Genomic DNA, 16,002 nt, shown 5'->3' on the forward strand with positions numbered 1-16,002 from the left:
CTGCATCCTTTTTGTAACCACTCTTCAGGAAAATGAAGGCTGCTATTAAATCCCCTTCTCCAGACTCAATAAGCCCAGTTCCCTGAGCCTCTCCTAATAAGTCATGATCTCCAATACTCTAACCATTTTCCCTGCCCTCCACTTGACTCCCTCCAATTTGTCCATATCTTTTCTGTAGCGGGGTGGGGGCAAAAATGGCACTGTGATAAAAATGCTAGGTGGCCAAGAACCGTCTAGCCTGCAGTTCTTGGGGGGGGGGGGGGCACACTTTGGAGGGTACAGCACGACCATATTTTGCTGTAAACAGTTTTGTAAGTAGGGTGCCTAGATACCCTTTTCACCCCAGGGGCAGATAGCAGTCCAGGCCTGACAGCAGAGACCACTTTCTGATTAGTTCTTCGTGACTTTATGTTTCATCGCATTGAGTGAGTGGTGCCCCCAGGTTAAGAGTCTAGTTTTGTAACCACAGGTGCTGATGTGGCTGACTGCACCTGAAGCGGAAAAAAAAGTGAGGAGGCTCCAAGAGAGCTGGGGTGGGGGGAGAAAAGGGGAGTCCCAAGAAGGACAGTGTGGAGAGAAAGGATAGCTCGGGGAAAGACAGAGAGCAAGTCTGAGCAAGGAGAGAGGGAGCTGCAGTGGCACAATAAAGACTTCTTGTTTGAAGTGGAGCAGTCTGCTGTGCTATTTAGGATGTTGGCACTCTGACACCCCAACTCCAACTCTGAAGAAGAAAACACCCCCCCTCCTAGAAGCTGACCAAAGAGGAAGCTCATCAAGGTGAGGGTGCTACAGATTGCCAGGAACAGAGAAAAGCCAGGGTCTCAAAGCCAGAGGCTTGCCATTTGTGAAGCCACGCCAGGTCTGGCTTCAGGAGGTCCTCTCACAACAAGGGACCAGACAAGCCTTCTTCCAGTGGAGTCCAAAGGCAGAGCTTCCCTCTGAAAGGGTCACTGATTCTGTGACAGGCACCCACGGGCAAGACTGCTCTCTGTGTCCAATGCACAAAGGACATACCCAGGAATAAGCTCCTGTGCCTTTTAGTTTGGGAGGACACCAGTTCAACCTCTGGTATATCAGCCAAAATGACAGCCATCACACAAACACACCCACACACCAAACCAGACATATGTAACCAAGTTTAGGTGCTGCAGTAGAGCCTGCTTGGCTCCAGCCCACCTCAAATCAAGTTCCATCGTGGACAAATGAAGGCAAATTCAAAAAGAAGCACATAGGCAACAGCTGCCATGGCCAAAAACTTAGGCATCATCTTCACCCCTGTGACCCACCACCTCAGCAAACAGCAAGCGTAGGCAGGAAAAGTCACGTCAATTTGCACCAACACCTTAGCTTGTCCATAGTTGGCATTAGTGCAGCTTCAAGGAAGTCCAACCACTGATGGCTGCAACCTGAACAAACTGCAGACAAAGCCTTAGCAAACTGAGCAGACATAGGTGCCTGAAAAGGCTGTGAACCACAGGAGCAGGCCAGGCATCACACAGAAAATCCTCTATCAATACTATGTTGTGCAGATGGTGCAAGAGAGAAACAGAGACGTCTCATTCCATGGACTCAGCTCAATTTTACTGCTTCAGACTTAGGAGGCATCTTCCCCTTCAGATTCCACATCCTTGGATATTTCCCTTTCTTCCTCCAAACAAGCAATCTGCCTGAAATACCACTAGCCCCTTCACTGCTCCCTCATCAAGTGATATCCAACACTGCTCTAAATACAGCTACAGGCCACTGCATAAAGATCAATGCTGTCAGGGGTGAGGCTGCTTCTGTGATGCTGAAGAGGGAACCTAGAGACACATTCATAAAGTTGTCCAAGAAACCAGTCTTTAAATATGATCTAATCACTCCTGACGCTGGTCACAAAAGGATCAGATCCTGTTAGGAAGTGGCGGAGGTTTTTGAAAAGGTTAAGAAAAAAGATAGTGAAGATTTACAAACTGTTGAGCTTAAAGTACAGCACCTAATATTACCCATAAGAAATCTAAGCAAGCAGGCTTATTTCCAGAACACGTTCAAGCATTCACAGCTCAGGCAAACTTCAGAACCTGTATCTACCTGGCCTAAAAGAACAAGTTAGATGCCCGATTTCTTAGCATTTATGTTGGCACACTTCAGCTTAGCTCCAATTCTTTTTATATTTATATGCCTATGCTACCAGTAACATCTTCATCTACAAATGGGACAACATGCACCTGTAATCTAACATTTTTAAAATAAGGAATTTAAGAATAAACTTTGCAGATTACAACTATTCCTCAATCTCCTTGCTGCCTCTTGAGGTTTTACAATCTGTCTTAAAAAAAAAAATCTCTCCTCCCTATCACTGTGCAAATGCTCTGTACACAAACAAGGGTGAATGGACCAGCTGTGGCTGGTGATGGCAAACCTGTAGCACATGTGTCACAAGTGGCATGGGAAGCTTATGTGTGTGGCACAGCAGGGAAGGAGCAGACAACACAGGGCAGATCAGGCCAGGAGTATCAGGCAGGGGGCACAAGGTATGGAGCAGAAAACAGAGCAGTAGATCATCAGGGAAGGGGATCGGAGTGACACTCAGGGAGGACACAGGGCTTAATTTGTAGCATGCCTGCCAAAAAACTGGCCCCCCACTGAGCTAAATAATTATAACAGGAAATACAATGACACTTTTATCCCTAAGTGAGGAATAAAAGTAAAAAGATTTCTCTCTCCAATTTGTTCAGGCATAGCCTCAGACTTTCATCCTACAGGCTGTTCTACATGGCTGAGACCTGAGCCTATACAAAGCCTCACCGCTTGTATCGAGGTTCCACATAGGTGCAGGAACCCGCAGCACAGACCACCATGCAGGATCCAGTCCCTAGGTATGACTTCTAGCAAGGGTAGGTATAACATTTCCAGACCAGGTGATCACTGACAGCAAAAAGATGTTCAAAATACATTTCCATTCTACAGCACATATGCTGCAGTGTGTTAACTTGGTTGCAATTCACTCTGAACTTTGGAGAACAGTCTGGGAAGGGCCACTTTCATGGATGTCTCTGGCAAATGTCACTTGCATATTGCAAACCCTAAGCTCTATGCGTTCAGCCAGCTGTGTGACATGTGCGCACACATATACATGCACATCCTCTAGCACTCACAGCTGCAGACAGCACATGTGCACACATGGGGGAGTGAAGGGGAGGGGGTGGAATTGATGGAAACATGCCCATGCCTTTAAACTGGCATGACCCACCCAAACAGAGTACAATTGAGCCTGTTATCCAGGCTGGGCTACCACCCAAGGTAGAGCCTGCGTGGCATCCTATACAGCTGCTATGCAAGCACACTGAGAATGAAGAGACTCACTACCCTCACTTCCTCCCCAATCACACTGCCAGCATGCAAGACAAGGTAGGAAGCTACCCTTAGCATAAAAGAATCTTCTGGCACCCATTGGGAAAGGGTAAGCAGAGGTCAGCTGTGGCAGTACTCCCGCATGACTAATTCTTGATATTTCTTGTTCAAGGCTCATGAAACACAGTAAATATTTGCCCAGAGACACCTTAATACACACAGGCACATCCACCCATCAAGAGGCACTGCTGGGACAGTCAAGCTTGACCATCTACTCCAAGCAAAGAAGTTTTACCTGGACCCTCCTTCATCATTACATACAAAAAGTTAAGCCAACAGCAAAGCCACACACCTCTCCATGTCAGCTAAGTTCTGTTCTTACTTGCAGGGTAAAATAATACCATTCGTTTTTCCACGCTTGAACACTGCAGCCTGGATGGCAACACAAACTTCTTATCAGCCAACTCCAGGCCGTGCTACTATTCTGTCATTCTCGGGAGACTAAAAATCATTCAAAATTGCTTCTGAAAAGCGGGGAGAAAAAGCAAGCGTACAGCACACATGTGCAAGGCTGAAGAAGACAGGCACTGTGTTCCAACTCAACATCAGGGTACAGACAGCGGCCTTCAAACTGCACGAAACACCCAGACTGCTGGTGAACAGCAACCTGTTGCCCCCCAGGTTGCTGGCTTTCCAGCTCACACTAAACAGATGCCAGAGCTCAAACCTGCAACAGGGGCTTGAGAGCCAGCATAGCAAGCTCCTGAGTTAAACATTAAAATTAATAATGGGTGGGAGTTCCCCAGCCAAACAGGAGGGTCACAGGGCAACGCAGCATCTGTGATGGATGCTACTGCTGGGCAATGTATCTTAAGACTCAGCTTTCCAGCCTTCCACTGCCAGGAGAGCTACACAATAAGGACTCTAGTGCCAGGTTCAAATGCTCAGCCCTGGACCGCACAGCAGGCTCCTACACAAACTTTTCCTGTATTTCAAGTTCATAAGGTTTTGGTTTTTTTAATCTCTCTCCTCACACTATTAAGAAACTCAAAATTTGCTGAGCAACTACTGTAAATAGGCAAAAGAGATGGCAGGTACACAAGAAAAGACGGGCCTCCTCCCACTCGCTAGAGTTTTTTCCAGGCATTTCTTGACCACTGCTAAGAACAAATTTGCAACAAGCAGCTGCAGAATACGCAGCTGCACAATAAGCAATACGCCCAGAGGATTGCCATGCATATCAGCTCTCCTTTTTACAGACGGAAAAACTGAGGCAAACAGAAGGTAAAATAACATGCCTAAGATCCCATAACAAGCTGGTAGCAGAATCTGAAACATGACAAAGGCCACCTAACTTCCAGTGCGTCACCCCCCACTCTTCTCTTCCCATTAGATCACAATGCCTCCCTTGCTGGAAGGGAGCCCTTTTAAAGCACAGATAACTACCTCCAAAAACAATTACAATAAAGAGAGATTTCAAAGGAGCCATAGGAGTTGAGAGCCTAACTCCCTCAGGCTGCTTTGTATATTAAGGTGCAAACTGTCACCGATAAGAGGCAAGCTTCAAAGAAATGGAATAGATACAATGAGAATAATCAGTCTTTATACCAAACACCTCCCAAGCATTTTGCACATGCTGTCTGATCCTGAGCCGAGAGGCTGGTTATTAGAGCCATCCGGTGGTTGGAAGGGCTAAATTTAAATAACTAGCAACAAAGGAATACAGACCAAGTTCAGCTCTGAGGTAGGGAAGAGGAAGCTTCATAGAAATTAACAGAAGCTATGTCCCTCTGGCCTCACATCTCAAAGCCAGTCTGGCCTCTAAGCTTCATCCACATACCCAACACCCAGAGAAAAGTGGCAAGAGGGACAGAAGCAAGAAATCTTCTAAGCCGAGTTCCCTCAGGTCTTTTGGAGTGCAAACCTCAGTGCGTTCTTGTTCTATCCACACCCCACACATGCCCATCTCTGACAGCCTTCCTACCCACACCCACACCTTTCGATTGCTCTAAGGTAATACCCAACACAAACAATTTAAGCTATGCACATTTAAGAGGCAACACCTTTGCCGTGGCATGGCAGAAAAGTTTTATTGGCATGAGCACAGCATGCTGCTCACACAGGAGCTGAACTTCATACTCCCCTCTGCTTCCACTGCATTAAAAGGGGCCTCAAAGACACTCAGCCACTTTTCCCAGGCCTGGCCCTAACAGGGCAGATGGCTGGAGAGGTAGTCAAAAGGGGTGAGATAGATATGATTTACTTCATGAATAATGCTGCCACTTTCTACGCTGCATTGCCTCTGCCCTGTGTAGCTGGATTCAGTAGGCCAGATCCTCCATTGGTTTTACAGCTCCGCTGATGCCCTGTCTGATGCAGAACTGTCATTGCCAAGCTTATCACCATGAGGGGCAGAGGTGTTTCAAGTCTACTGAACTACAAAACTGGTAAGTCTAAATGGCAGGGGGGAAGGGAGGAACTGTTTCAGAGTGAGCCTTAGCATAGAGGCATCCAAACTTTATGCCAAAATAACCAAAAAACCCTCATCCAGCCAAAGGGGACCATGGCACAGCACATTCTTGTGGATTTCTCATCTGACTCCACGCGGGCTGAGCCAGATGGCTTGGGACGGCCGGGAACCTCTCTCCACAGAGAGGTCAGGAGCGGAGACAAAGCCCCTGGAAGTTTCAGAGGAAGCGAGATGTGGAGGAGCGCACGGTTCTGGGGCTGGGGGGCAGGGGAAACAGCTGCAAATCAGAAACCGTTTCCTGGGCGCCTGACGAAACCAATTTCCCGAAAACACAGGTGCCGGCCAGCTGGTCCCCCTCGCAGGCAGGCAACCGCCCCATGCCCCGCGCCTACGCCAGCCCCCCTAGCACTGCCAGCGCCCGCCTGTTTGCCTCCCCCCGCCCCAAAACCAGTGGCACCGTGTCAGCTCCCGGGGCCCTTCGTGATGCGGAGCCCGGCGGTGGCTGCCCCCTGGCCAGCACCCCTCCTCAGGCAGCTCCCCCGGGGGGCGCCCAGCCCCGCCCCGCCCCCCGCGCCCGCACCTCGGCGCTCCGGGGCGGCGGGATCCCGACCAGGCAGAAGGCGACTCCATTCATCGGGGAGCCGGCGGCGCTGGGCACCAGCGGGCGCGGCAGAGCGGGCTGGGGCGGCCGCGGCTCCGCCTCCTCCGGGCCCTGGCGGGGCGGGGCGGGGGCAGCGCCCGCCCTAAGCCGATCAAGGGCGGGAGCAGGTCCGGGCACAGGCAAGGGCAGGCGGGCGGACGGATGGACACCAGGCAAGGACAGGGCTGGCACAGACAGGCAGGCGGACCCCGCAACCGAGCCCGGGAGTGCACCGGGACAGGCAGAGGAACTGGACGCGCCAGGACAGAAGACAAAGAGAGGGACACACCCCGGGAGAGAGAGCAGGACACACCGGGGACAAGCCGAGCACAGGCTGGCACCGAGGCGGGGATGGCCGGAGCAGGGGCCGGCACAGGCAGGCACCAGCAAGGGCAGCGAGCAGCAGAAACAATGAGCTGGGGGTGGGGGGAGCAGAGACCCGCAGGCAGACGGCAAGAGGCAGACCCGCAGAGGGACTGGCCCAGGGTGGGAAGGACTGGTGACGTGAGGAGCAGCCAGCATCATTCTCGTAGCAGGCTCCAGCAGACGCCAAGAGGGGCCAGAGCAGTGGGAGCAAGAGCCCCCAGAGACACCCTGGCATTGCCCAGCACAGGCCACGGGGCACTGCTCGCCTATTCTGCGCCTTCCTGCCAGGCGCAGCTTTGCCCAACGCTGATGGAACAGCTCCCTGGGTGCAGGAATGACGCCCAGCACCAGAGTACGGATGAAAATGTATAGGCCAGCCACCAAATGCTGGGCAGCTTCTGCACTGCCCCGTTCCCCAACCCTGTCCCACAAAACGGCCGTTTGTATCTCCGAATCAAAGCCATCCTTAATCATTTTGATGCACTTCACTAAAATAAACTAATCCACCCCATGACTCCCAGGGAAGGCAAAAAACATCTCAGAGTGCTCAAGGCTTCAACAAGCAAAGGCCAGGCCAGTGGCTTAGGCACTAGTCTAGGATGTGGGTTCAATTCCCTGCTGTACGACAGGCTCCCTCCATCACTTTGAGCAAGTGAGGCACTTGATCTCTCTACCATGGTTCCCCCTCCACAAAATGAGGATATCATTTTCACCAATTATTAGGCTCACCCTGGACAAAGCAGTTTTGATTTTGGCAACTGGTGATTTCTTAGAAGCAGCAGCAAAGCAAAGTGAAAAGCCCATGTGTGGCCCCAACAAGAAGCTCTGTGCAGTTTTGGTACTTCATTGTTTGTTTAACTGTTGAGTCTATGTTTTTTCCCCACCAGCTATTAGAGTATGATTTAAGATTTGATTCTAATAAGCAGCTAATGCTTTAAAACAAGATGCTGGTACGCAGTGGCATAATACAATGCTTTTCATAGATTTCATAGACATTAGGGCTGGAAGGGACCTCGGGAGATCCTCGAGTCCAGCCCCCTGCCCAAAGGGCAGGAAGTCAGCTGGGGTCATACGATCCCAGCAAGATAAGCATCCAATTTACTCTTGAAGGTGTTCAATGTAGGTGCTTGAACCACCTCCACTGGCAGACTGTTACAGACCTTGGGGGCTCCGACAGTAAAGAAATTCTTCCTTATGTCCAGCCTGAAACGGTCTTGCAGGAGTTTGTGACCGTTCGACCTCGTCATGCCTTGGGGCGCTCTGGTGAACAAACGTTCCCCCAGATCCTGGTGGTCACCCTGATAAACTTATAGGTGGCCATCAGATCACCACTGAGCTTACGCTTTTCCAGGCTAAAGAGTCCCATGGCTCTCAGCCTGTCATCGTAAGATCTGTTTTCCTGACCTCTGATCATGCGCGTGGCTCTCCTCTGGACTCTCTCAAGATTCTCCACATCCTTTTTGAATTGTGGAGCCCAAAACTGGACGCAGTACTCCAGCTGCGGCCTCACCAAGGCCGAGTACAAGAGGAGAATGACGTCCCGGGATTTGTTCGAGAAGCATCTATGGATGCAAGCCAGCGTTTTGGTCGCTTTACTAGCCGCAGCATCGCATTGCAGGCTCATGTTCATCTTGTGGTCAATGATGACCCCCAAGTCTCTTTCTTCTGTAGTGCTGTCCAACATAGCACTGCCGAGCCTATAAGGAAGCTGCAGGTTTTTCCTCCCAAGGTGGAGAACCTTGCATTTTTCGGTGTTAAACACCATGAGGTTCTCGTCTGCCCATTTGCTGAGCTTGTCCAGGTCAGCCTGGATCACACGCTTATCTTCTGGCATGGATGCTTTGCCCCAAAGTTTGGTGTCATCGGCGAACTTGGCCAGTCCACTCCTGACTCCAATGTCCACATCATTAATGAAGATGTTGAACAGTATGGGTCCAAGGACAGAGCCTTGAGGGACCCCACTGGTCACAGGGCACCACGATGAGTGACTGCCATCAATCACAACCCTCTGGGTCCGACCACGGAGCCAGTTTCCCAGCCAGCGGATCATGGTGGAGCCAAGGCCACAACTGGCCAGTTTGGCCAAGAGGTGATCATGGGATACCAGATCAAAAGCTTTTTTGAAGTCAAGATATATGACATCAATCTCTTCTCCCTTGTCCAGGTGATAGGTCACCTGGTTATAGAAGGAAATGAGATTGGTCAAACAAGACCTACCCGCAACAAACCCATGCTGGCTGTCCCTTAGGATGTTAGCCTGGGCCAGTCCCTCAAGGATGGCCTCCTTAATAAACTTTTCTAAGATCTTCCCCAGGACAGAAGGCAGGCTAATGGGCCTGTAGTTAGCCGGATCCACTCTCCTCCCTTTCTTGAAGATCGGCACCACATTGGCCTTCTTCCAGTCTTCGGGCACTACACCAGAGCGCCAGGAGTTTTCACAGATCTGTGCCAGGGGCTGGGCTATGACGCTCGCCAGCTCCTTGAGTACCCTGGGGTGCAGATTGTCAGGGCCAGCTGACTTGAAGGTATCCAGCTTCTCAACGTGTTTCTTCACGAGGTCAGCATTTATGGAGGGTAGGGGATCCCCATCACCCGGATCTCCCTGTCCCATAGCAGGCATGGGCATCCCATGGGACTGATGAAAGACTGACGCAAAGTACCTATTTAATAGGTTGGCTTTTTCCTGGGCGTCAGTTGTCAGTTGCTCCATCTGGTTTAGCAGAGGTCCAACATTGCCCTTGCTTTTCCTCCGGCTCCCCACATATCTGGCATTTGGCTTCCAGATTTTGATTTTAGTATGTGGGTGACTTAATATCCAGCATACACTGCGATACCACTGCCCCTCCCTCTGTGGAATATCAGGATGTGCCATGTTTCTAAGGGTTGTATTAAGTACCATAAACAGACAGCAGTTAGGGCAGGCTCACAGAGGTGGTCTGAAAAGCTGACCCCCACTGTGTGCACTTAGCATCCACAGACAATTCTGAAGATGATTTCATTTCATTTCGAAAACCTCATCCCTGAAATAAACCGCAACCAGCAACAGAAGTAACCTACCCCTCCATCTACACTCAATCTACACACACACGCTCTCTCGCGCACTCTCTCTCTCTCTCTCTCCTGGAACAAGTGCTTAACGAGCAGTATAAATAAATGGCTGGGTATCTAGCACTTCTCATCATGGAGACCAGGAGGACTCCCAGTGCCCTAGGGGACCATCTTCTAAGTACACTCTGATTTGAAAGCATTCTCACGCCCACTTTGCATAAGTGTAAATGACTGTGCAAATGGAGAATCAGTCCCCTTGTGTGCTGTGCAAGCCAGTATTATCCTCCACCAGAGAGTTCCTGGAATATGTAGTGAACAGTGTTTCAATGTCACTATTAATCCCCCTAATTTCTCCTGATATCAGTTCATAGCAGAATCTCCAGGACACAACCCTCTTCCAGGATCATATCTCCAATCACTTTAATGAAGCTATTTCAATTCAGGCCAGCACGGATGAAGAATCAGGGCTTTAGCCCTTATCATGCAGCCCAACCTGCCAGCGTCACCTTCCTTCCTGCCAGAGCCAGCCCTAGCTGAGCTAGTCATCTCCCCCTTTCACAAAGCTTTTCTGCCATCACTCACTCTGGGGAGGTGTGAGTGGGAGGCAGGCAAACTAATCCAGCAGAGAGGAAATGGAAAGGCATGTGACAGGAAAAGCAAAACAAGGCATGGGAAGTAAGGGAGGAATAGTGCCCATGCCTTTCTGGATGGAGAGATCCAGGCTGGGCTGGGTGGGGGGAGAAATTAAAAGCTACAAGCATAGAGAATGCTGGAGCTAAAGGCAGCCTTTGCCTTGAGATCAAAACAGACCAAGGGCCAGGACTCCTGAGTTACCATCCTAGTCCAAGAAGAAATTTGATCAAGTTTTGATCACTGGGAGCTACCAGTCAGGACTCCTAGGTTCGATTTCTAATTCTCAGAGTCTATAGTGCAGTAGTCTCCCATCTCTCCTGGCTCTTGTGCAAGCAACGTGCTGCAGGCTACATCATGCTTTGCTTTTACTGCCCAACTGAAAGAAGATGTGGCAAGCAATATTTCCTGTGGGTGTGAGCATCATTGGAGGGGCTCACAGGCAACATGCTCATGGATTGAGGACTACTGCTACAGTGATAACAATTGGGAACTGGCCACCAGCAAGTCTTGGTACTCACAGCTGAGAACTAAAAGCCAGGACTCCTGGGTTTTCTTCCTGGCTCTGCCACTGATCCATCCTATGACCTTGATGGAAATCCTTTACCCTCTTTATGGCCTAGCTACCCCCATATGTAATATGGGGATTATAACACTATCCCACCACACAGCTGAAAGAACAAAGCTCAGTTTGTTAACTCTGGTCATGTCTACATAAAATGCTTACTGCCTGTTCTATTGCGCATTAGCACAGCTGACAAAAAGCATTCATCTGCATGAATACACAGTCAAATCAGTCCAATGGGCACGAAACATCTCTTTAAAAGCATTCATCTGCGCTAACGCACAGTATATTAATCCAATGGGCATTAAGCATCATCTAAAAAGCGTTCATCTGCACTAATGCAGATGAACTGATTATGGCGCATTAAATTAGTACCTGTTACTAAACTTAATGCACCACAATTATAACACATTAATGAATATGTAAACGCGCCCTCTGTGTGTTTGAGAAAAGAAAAAAATTCTTGGTATCATTAGCAGGGAGCTTCTAGTACAAACAAACAGAAAAAAGCAGCCCCAGGGAGAGGCAGTCACTGGGGAGCCAAAGCCTGGCAGAACAACCTCAGGCATGTCAATGAAACGTGACATACTCAGAGCAAGATAAGAGCTTCAGCATAAGTCCCACTGCCAGGAAGCTGGCAGGTCTGAAGCCACCCCTCATGTGACCAGTCCCCATCCACAACTATCCCAAGCTACCATCACAGCCACACGATCACACCACCTGCCAGTGCCTCCTTTCATTCCACTGCCTGGGTATCATCATCGTAACACCCTTCACCCTGGCCAAAGGAAATCATAGCAAGAAAAGCAGAAGAAATGGGAGGGAAGCAGTTCCCATGGAAACTCATCATTCGCACACATAAATAAGCAAAGCCTCTAAGAGAGGCAGACTGAATGCTGGGAGCTTCGGCTTCCTCTCCCTTCTTGGTTTTTATGCAGCACAGAATATTCAAAGCCACCTAGCTCCACACAGGGAGTATCTCTTTAAAAATAAAGAGCCAATTCTTACTCTAGTGTTAAATGGCATGGCTCAGATTAAGACAACAGAGCGATTTTCATTGAACCCCAGTGGCTGTGGGTCTGGCCCCTAATGTTTGGAGACATTTTACATAGTGTGTAAAGCATTGTACACAGTAAGGGCAATGACCTGCCACACAGTGTGAGGGGCTCATCAGCTCTCACCCCACATTTACAGATAGGGAAACTGAGGCACAGAGCAGGGAAGTGACTTGTTCAGCTCATATGGGGAGTCACTGGGAGTTAGTCCTGATCCCCAATCCTAACTAGCAGGCCACACTTTTCTCCAACAGACCTATAGCCAGAAAGGGAGCAAGAAAGCTGGGTTTCAATCCCACCTCTCTGACCAGCTCAGTGTGTGACCTTATACAAGTCCCTTTAACTCTCCAGGCCAGATGCTCCACTGGGCTCAATCCTTATTTCAACAGACTTGCACTGATTTAACCCAGCAGAGCTTGTGGCCTTGGGTCCCGCAGTTTCCCATCTGTAAAACAGAGATCATAACCCTAACTCAGGGGTGAGGTGTGGGATAATATAGCTTAATTAATTAAGACTTCTAAAGCACTTAGAGATGAAAATGCACTCCACTCTGGTAGTGAAAGCATTAATCAGGGGTGGGCAAGCAAAGGGCTGTAGATGGGTCCACAGTTCTTCAGGCTTTTGCCAAGCACTGTTTTTCTTCCTTAACTAAACTTTTCCTTGCACGGATTGGTAAATGGTCAAAGATGTTAATCTTTGCCTCGCTCTCTCTCACATACACACACGCAACATAAACACAGACATCTTGTATAAATTTTCCATGAAACAATTTAAAAAGTTTATATCAACAACTATTTCCTTAAGGCATTAAAAAAAAACAACACACACACAACCACCACCACCAAAAAAGCCTGACTGAAATACAAATTTCAACTGAAAATAAAATAGAACAATGCTAGCCTGGGAGGGCGTTCTGCTCTTCTAGCCCCTCACCCCATGAATGAACTCACAAAGATTAGGGAGCGAATGAGGGACCAGAAAAGAAACCCAGCTTCTACTGGGCAAACGCTATTGTCTGGCTGGAGAAGCCAAGAGCTGAGCCAAGCACTGAGGGTCAGTGAATCAGGCATTTGGCTGGACTACACTAAACCTAGGCTACAGTCCGCTGACCTGCTGGGTGACCTTGGACAAGCTATTTTCCCCTCTCTGTGCTCCATTTCCCTTTCTGCCCACTGTCTGCTTTGTCTGAAAACGCTAAAGATTAAGAACAGTCTCTTACCATGAGTTTGGAGAGCATCTACCTCTATCTGTTCCAGAGCCTGCTGTGTTGCAATTAACAGCAATCTGCAAGTTATCTATTCACAGCACGGCTGAAATGCAGCCACCTCTGGGATGGGATATGGCAGCTGACAGCATTTCATGGCCCGCTGCAAGAGAAAGACAAAGGGATGGATCAAGGCAAGCCACTGTTCTTAGGAAATGGGCTGTGGGATCCTTAATGTCCATGGGGAACAGAGAGGATGTTGGTTTTCAAGGTCCCGTCTGAAGGATCCCACACGCAGAGTGAAGAGCATGAAATCCGATGAGATCTAGCTGACAAGGGCAAAAGGGGTGAGTCAGCCCTGCCAGGATACAGACCTGGGACGACTCCCCCAAGGCTGAAAAAACTTGAGACAAAAACAACCATGCAGAGTTGGGGGAGGAGGGCCTTGTTTCTGCTGACAACTTTTGGGAGCTCTCCCACTGCTGTAGCCATGCCAACATTCGCAGTGGTGAAAATACGGATGGAGCCCAGGTGCTGGTGTTTTAACTACTGCAGGCCACATGTTCAAAAACTTGGCATCCACCAGATAGGCTAGGCTGTCAAGAAAGATACCATCTCATGTAGGCACTGAAAGAAGTGGCTGGAATTTTCCTAAGAGCTGGGCACAGAGGGTGCTAACAGCTGCTGAGAATCAGGCTGTTGGTGCTACAACAGGCCATGCTGGGTGCGAAGCACACATGAAAATCAGCTTCTTCTTTAGGGTTGTACATGGAAGATCAGCTCTTGTGGGGATTCTGGCCCCATGGCAGCTAGACAGGTTGGGTTTGACCAGCCTTGGAGTCCCACCATGGCTCATGGTGCTAGTTGAGACACAGCAAAAGTTCTTGGGATCACGGATCAGGGAAAGCCAATGTAGCAGCCCCTTCCCCCGGACAACTTTGGGAGTGCCCAGTGACTTCTACTGAACTCAAGCAATGAGCTGAGCCATGAGGAACCTTTCCTCTCCCAGCAGGTATAAGCTGGAGGGAATAAACAGTCAGATATGAGTGATGGCTCACTTCCTTCCCATGGGGGGACAGCAAGGCAGAAAGCTCCCCTCCCCAGGTACACATGCTTGGAGAGAGTGCAATGGGAAGGTGTGCACCTGCCTGCTGGCACCCCAAAAATGTGAAGAAGCTCTCTGTCCCAGAGCCAAGAGATGTCCCACCATTCCTGAGGCACCCAGCAAACCCCTTCCCTGATTTGAGGCCTGCATCTCCACCACCCTCCTTGTATGTCTGTCCTGCTATTTCTGCCTCTCTTCAACCTCCTTGTCATCTGTGTCTCGCTCCCTTCTTCCATGCTGCCCATCTCGTCTTTTCTGTTGTCTCAGTTCCTTCCCTTCCTGCCAGTCTCCTCCTCGCAATCCATTTCCACCCAATGTGTTGCTTCAGGGCTCAGAAATGAATCCAAAAGAGATGGGGGGACTTAGGCTTTGCTTATATCAGCTGCTGGAGGAGAAATGGGGTGAAGGGAGAGGGGTGGCATAGGGAAGACAAGGGGACATATAGGCACTGCCCCCACTCAAGCCACCAAAAATAGTCAAAAATGGTCTCACAGGGCAAATCCTGTGGTGACGGGCATGAACATGAGAACACAGACAGACAGACATGGTGTGGGTGGGTAGGAAGGAGGTTGGATGGACGGACAGCCAATCACAGACAGAAATGAATGGGGACTGATAGATGGATATAAATGAAAATATGCAGACCAACAGACAGATATGAATGGGGCTGGATACAAATGGGAATAGACTGACAGACCCTGCCACTTGGCAAGTTAAGTCCTGGCCAAAATCCTCCATCCCTAAAGCTTAGCATCCCCCCTAGACTGCTGCTTCTTCGTTCCCTTTCACCACTCTCTTCCTTACCTGCCCACCCTGTGCCCTGCAGCTGCCTTTTACACAGCTTAGGGCCAGGTAGGGCAGCTGCGTTTCATCTTCAACCTGAAACCCCAACTCTGGGGACAGCATTGGGAAAAAGTTGGGATATGTCAGTGGGCAACCTAAGCCAATGCTTTCCGGGGCAGGTTTTACTGGCTTGAGTGTTACTGGGGTGAAGTCTGGTAGAGTTTTAGGGTGCTAGACGATGCAATTAGTAACTTTCCTAAGAGTCAAAGACCCAGTGATCAGCTTCATCACTTCCCAGCAAAAATGGCACAGGATTCCTGGGTCCCCGCTTTGCTGCCGACTCCCTCACTGTTCACTGTTTCCTCCTTGACAGAATTAAAACAGTTAACTGTGTGTCATTAGCTCCATACTGCTCATACCTCACAGAGTTTCTCCATCCAGACAACAGGCTGCTATACATACGTTCCAATGATATTAGCACCTAATGTTTCCCTTTTCTATTTCACCCTGGAAGCTCCTCAAAGCTTCTAACTTACATAACATGAACATAAGCAGGACCTCCCGACCCCCCCCCCCCACACGCACACTTTGATCACCATCTCTGAAATACAGCCACATCTTGAGTAGGATTTAGCAGTTGTCTAGGAACCTAAGCCAGATACTAGTCCAGGGACCACGGCTGACCTGCTGGGTGATGGTAGACAAGTCACTTCCCTTTTTCTGCGCCTGCTTGCCTGCCTGCTGCTATTTCGAGAAGGCTGTCTCATGCTATGGGTACGTACAGCACCTAGCACAACAGGACC

The 16,002-nt window shown here is 49.5% G+C and overlaps 1 protein-coding gene across 3 annotated transcripts in view; it reads right to left on the bottom strand.

Annotated features, from left to right (window-relative positions):
• The window catches only part of ARHGAP23 (Rho GTPase activating protein 23), a 142,640-nt gene that overhangs the window by 110,334 nt on the left and 16,304 nt on the right, over positions 1–16,002 (bottom strand). Inside the window, exon 1 of one of the 3 annotated variants that reach the window (XM_090044586.1) lies at positions 13,327–13,346. The exons of 1 other annotated variant lie outside the window; for it this stretch is intronic. In XM_090044586.1, coding sequence (XP_089900712.1) covers positions 13,327–13,344 — 18 coding nt within the window. In that variant the 5' untranslated portion in view covers positions 13,345–13,346. Of the gene's footprint in view, positions 1–6,383; positions 6,493–13,326; positions 13,347–16,002 lie in introns of those variants that run through there. One more of the 3 variants, XM_090044585.1, reaches the window with a different exon arrangement.

Source organism: Crocodylus siamensis, chromosome 4 (genome assembly GCF_052110815.1).
Source record: "Crocodylus siamensis isolate JL-2025a chromosome 4, ASM5211081v1, whole genome shotgun sequence".
In the NCBI taxonomy this organism is placed as follows: Eukaryota; Metazoa; Chordata; order Crocodylia; family Crocodylidae; genus Crocodylus; species Crocodylus siamensis.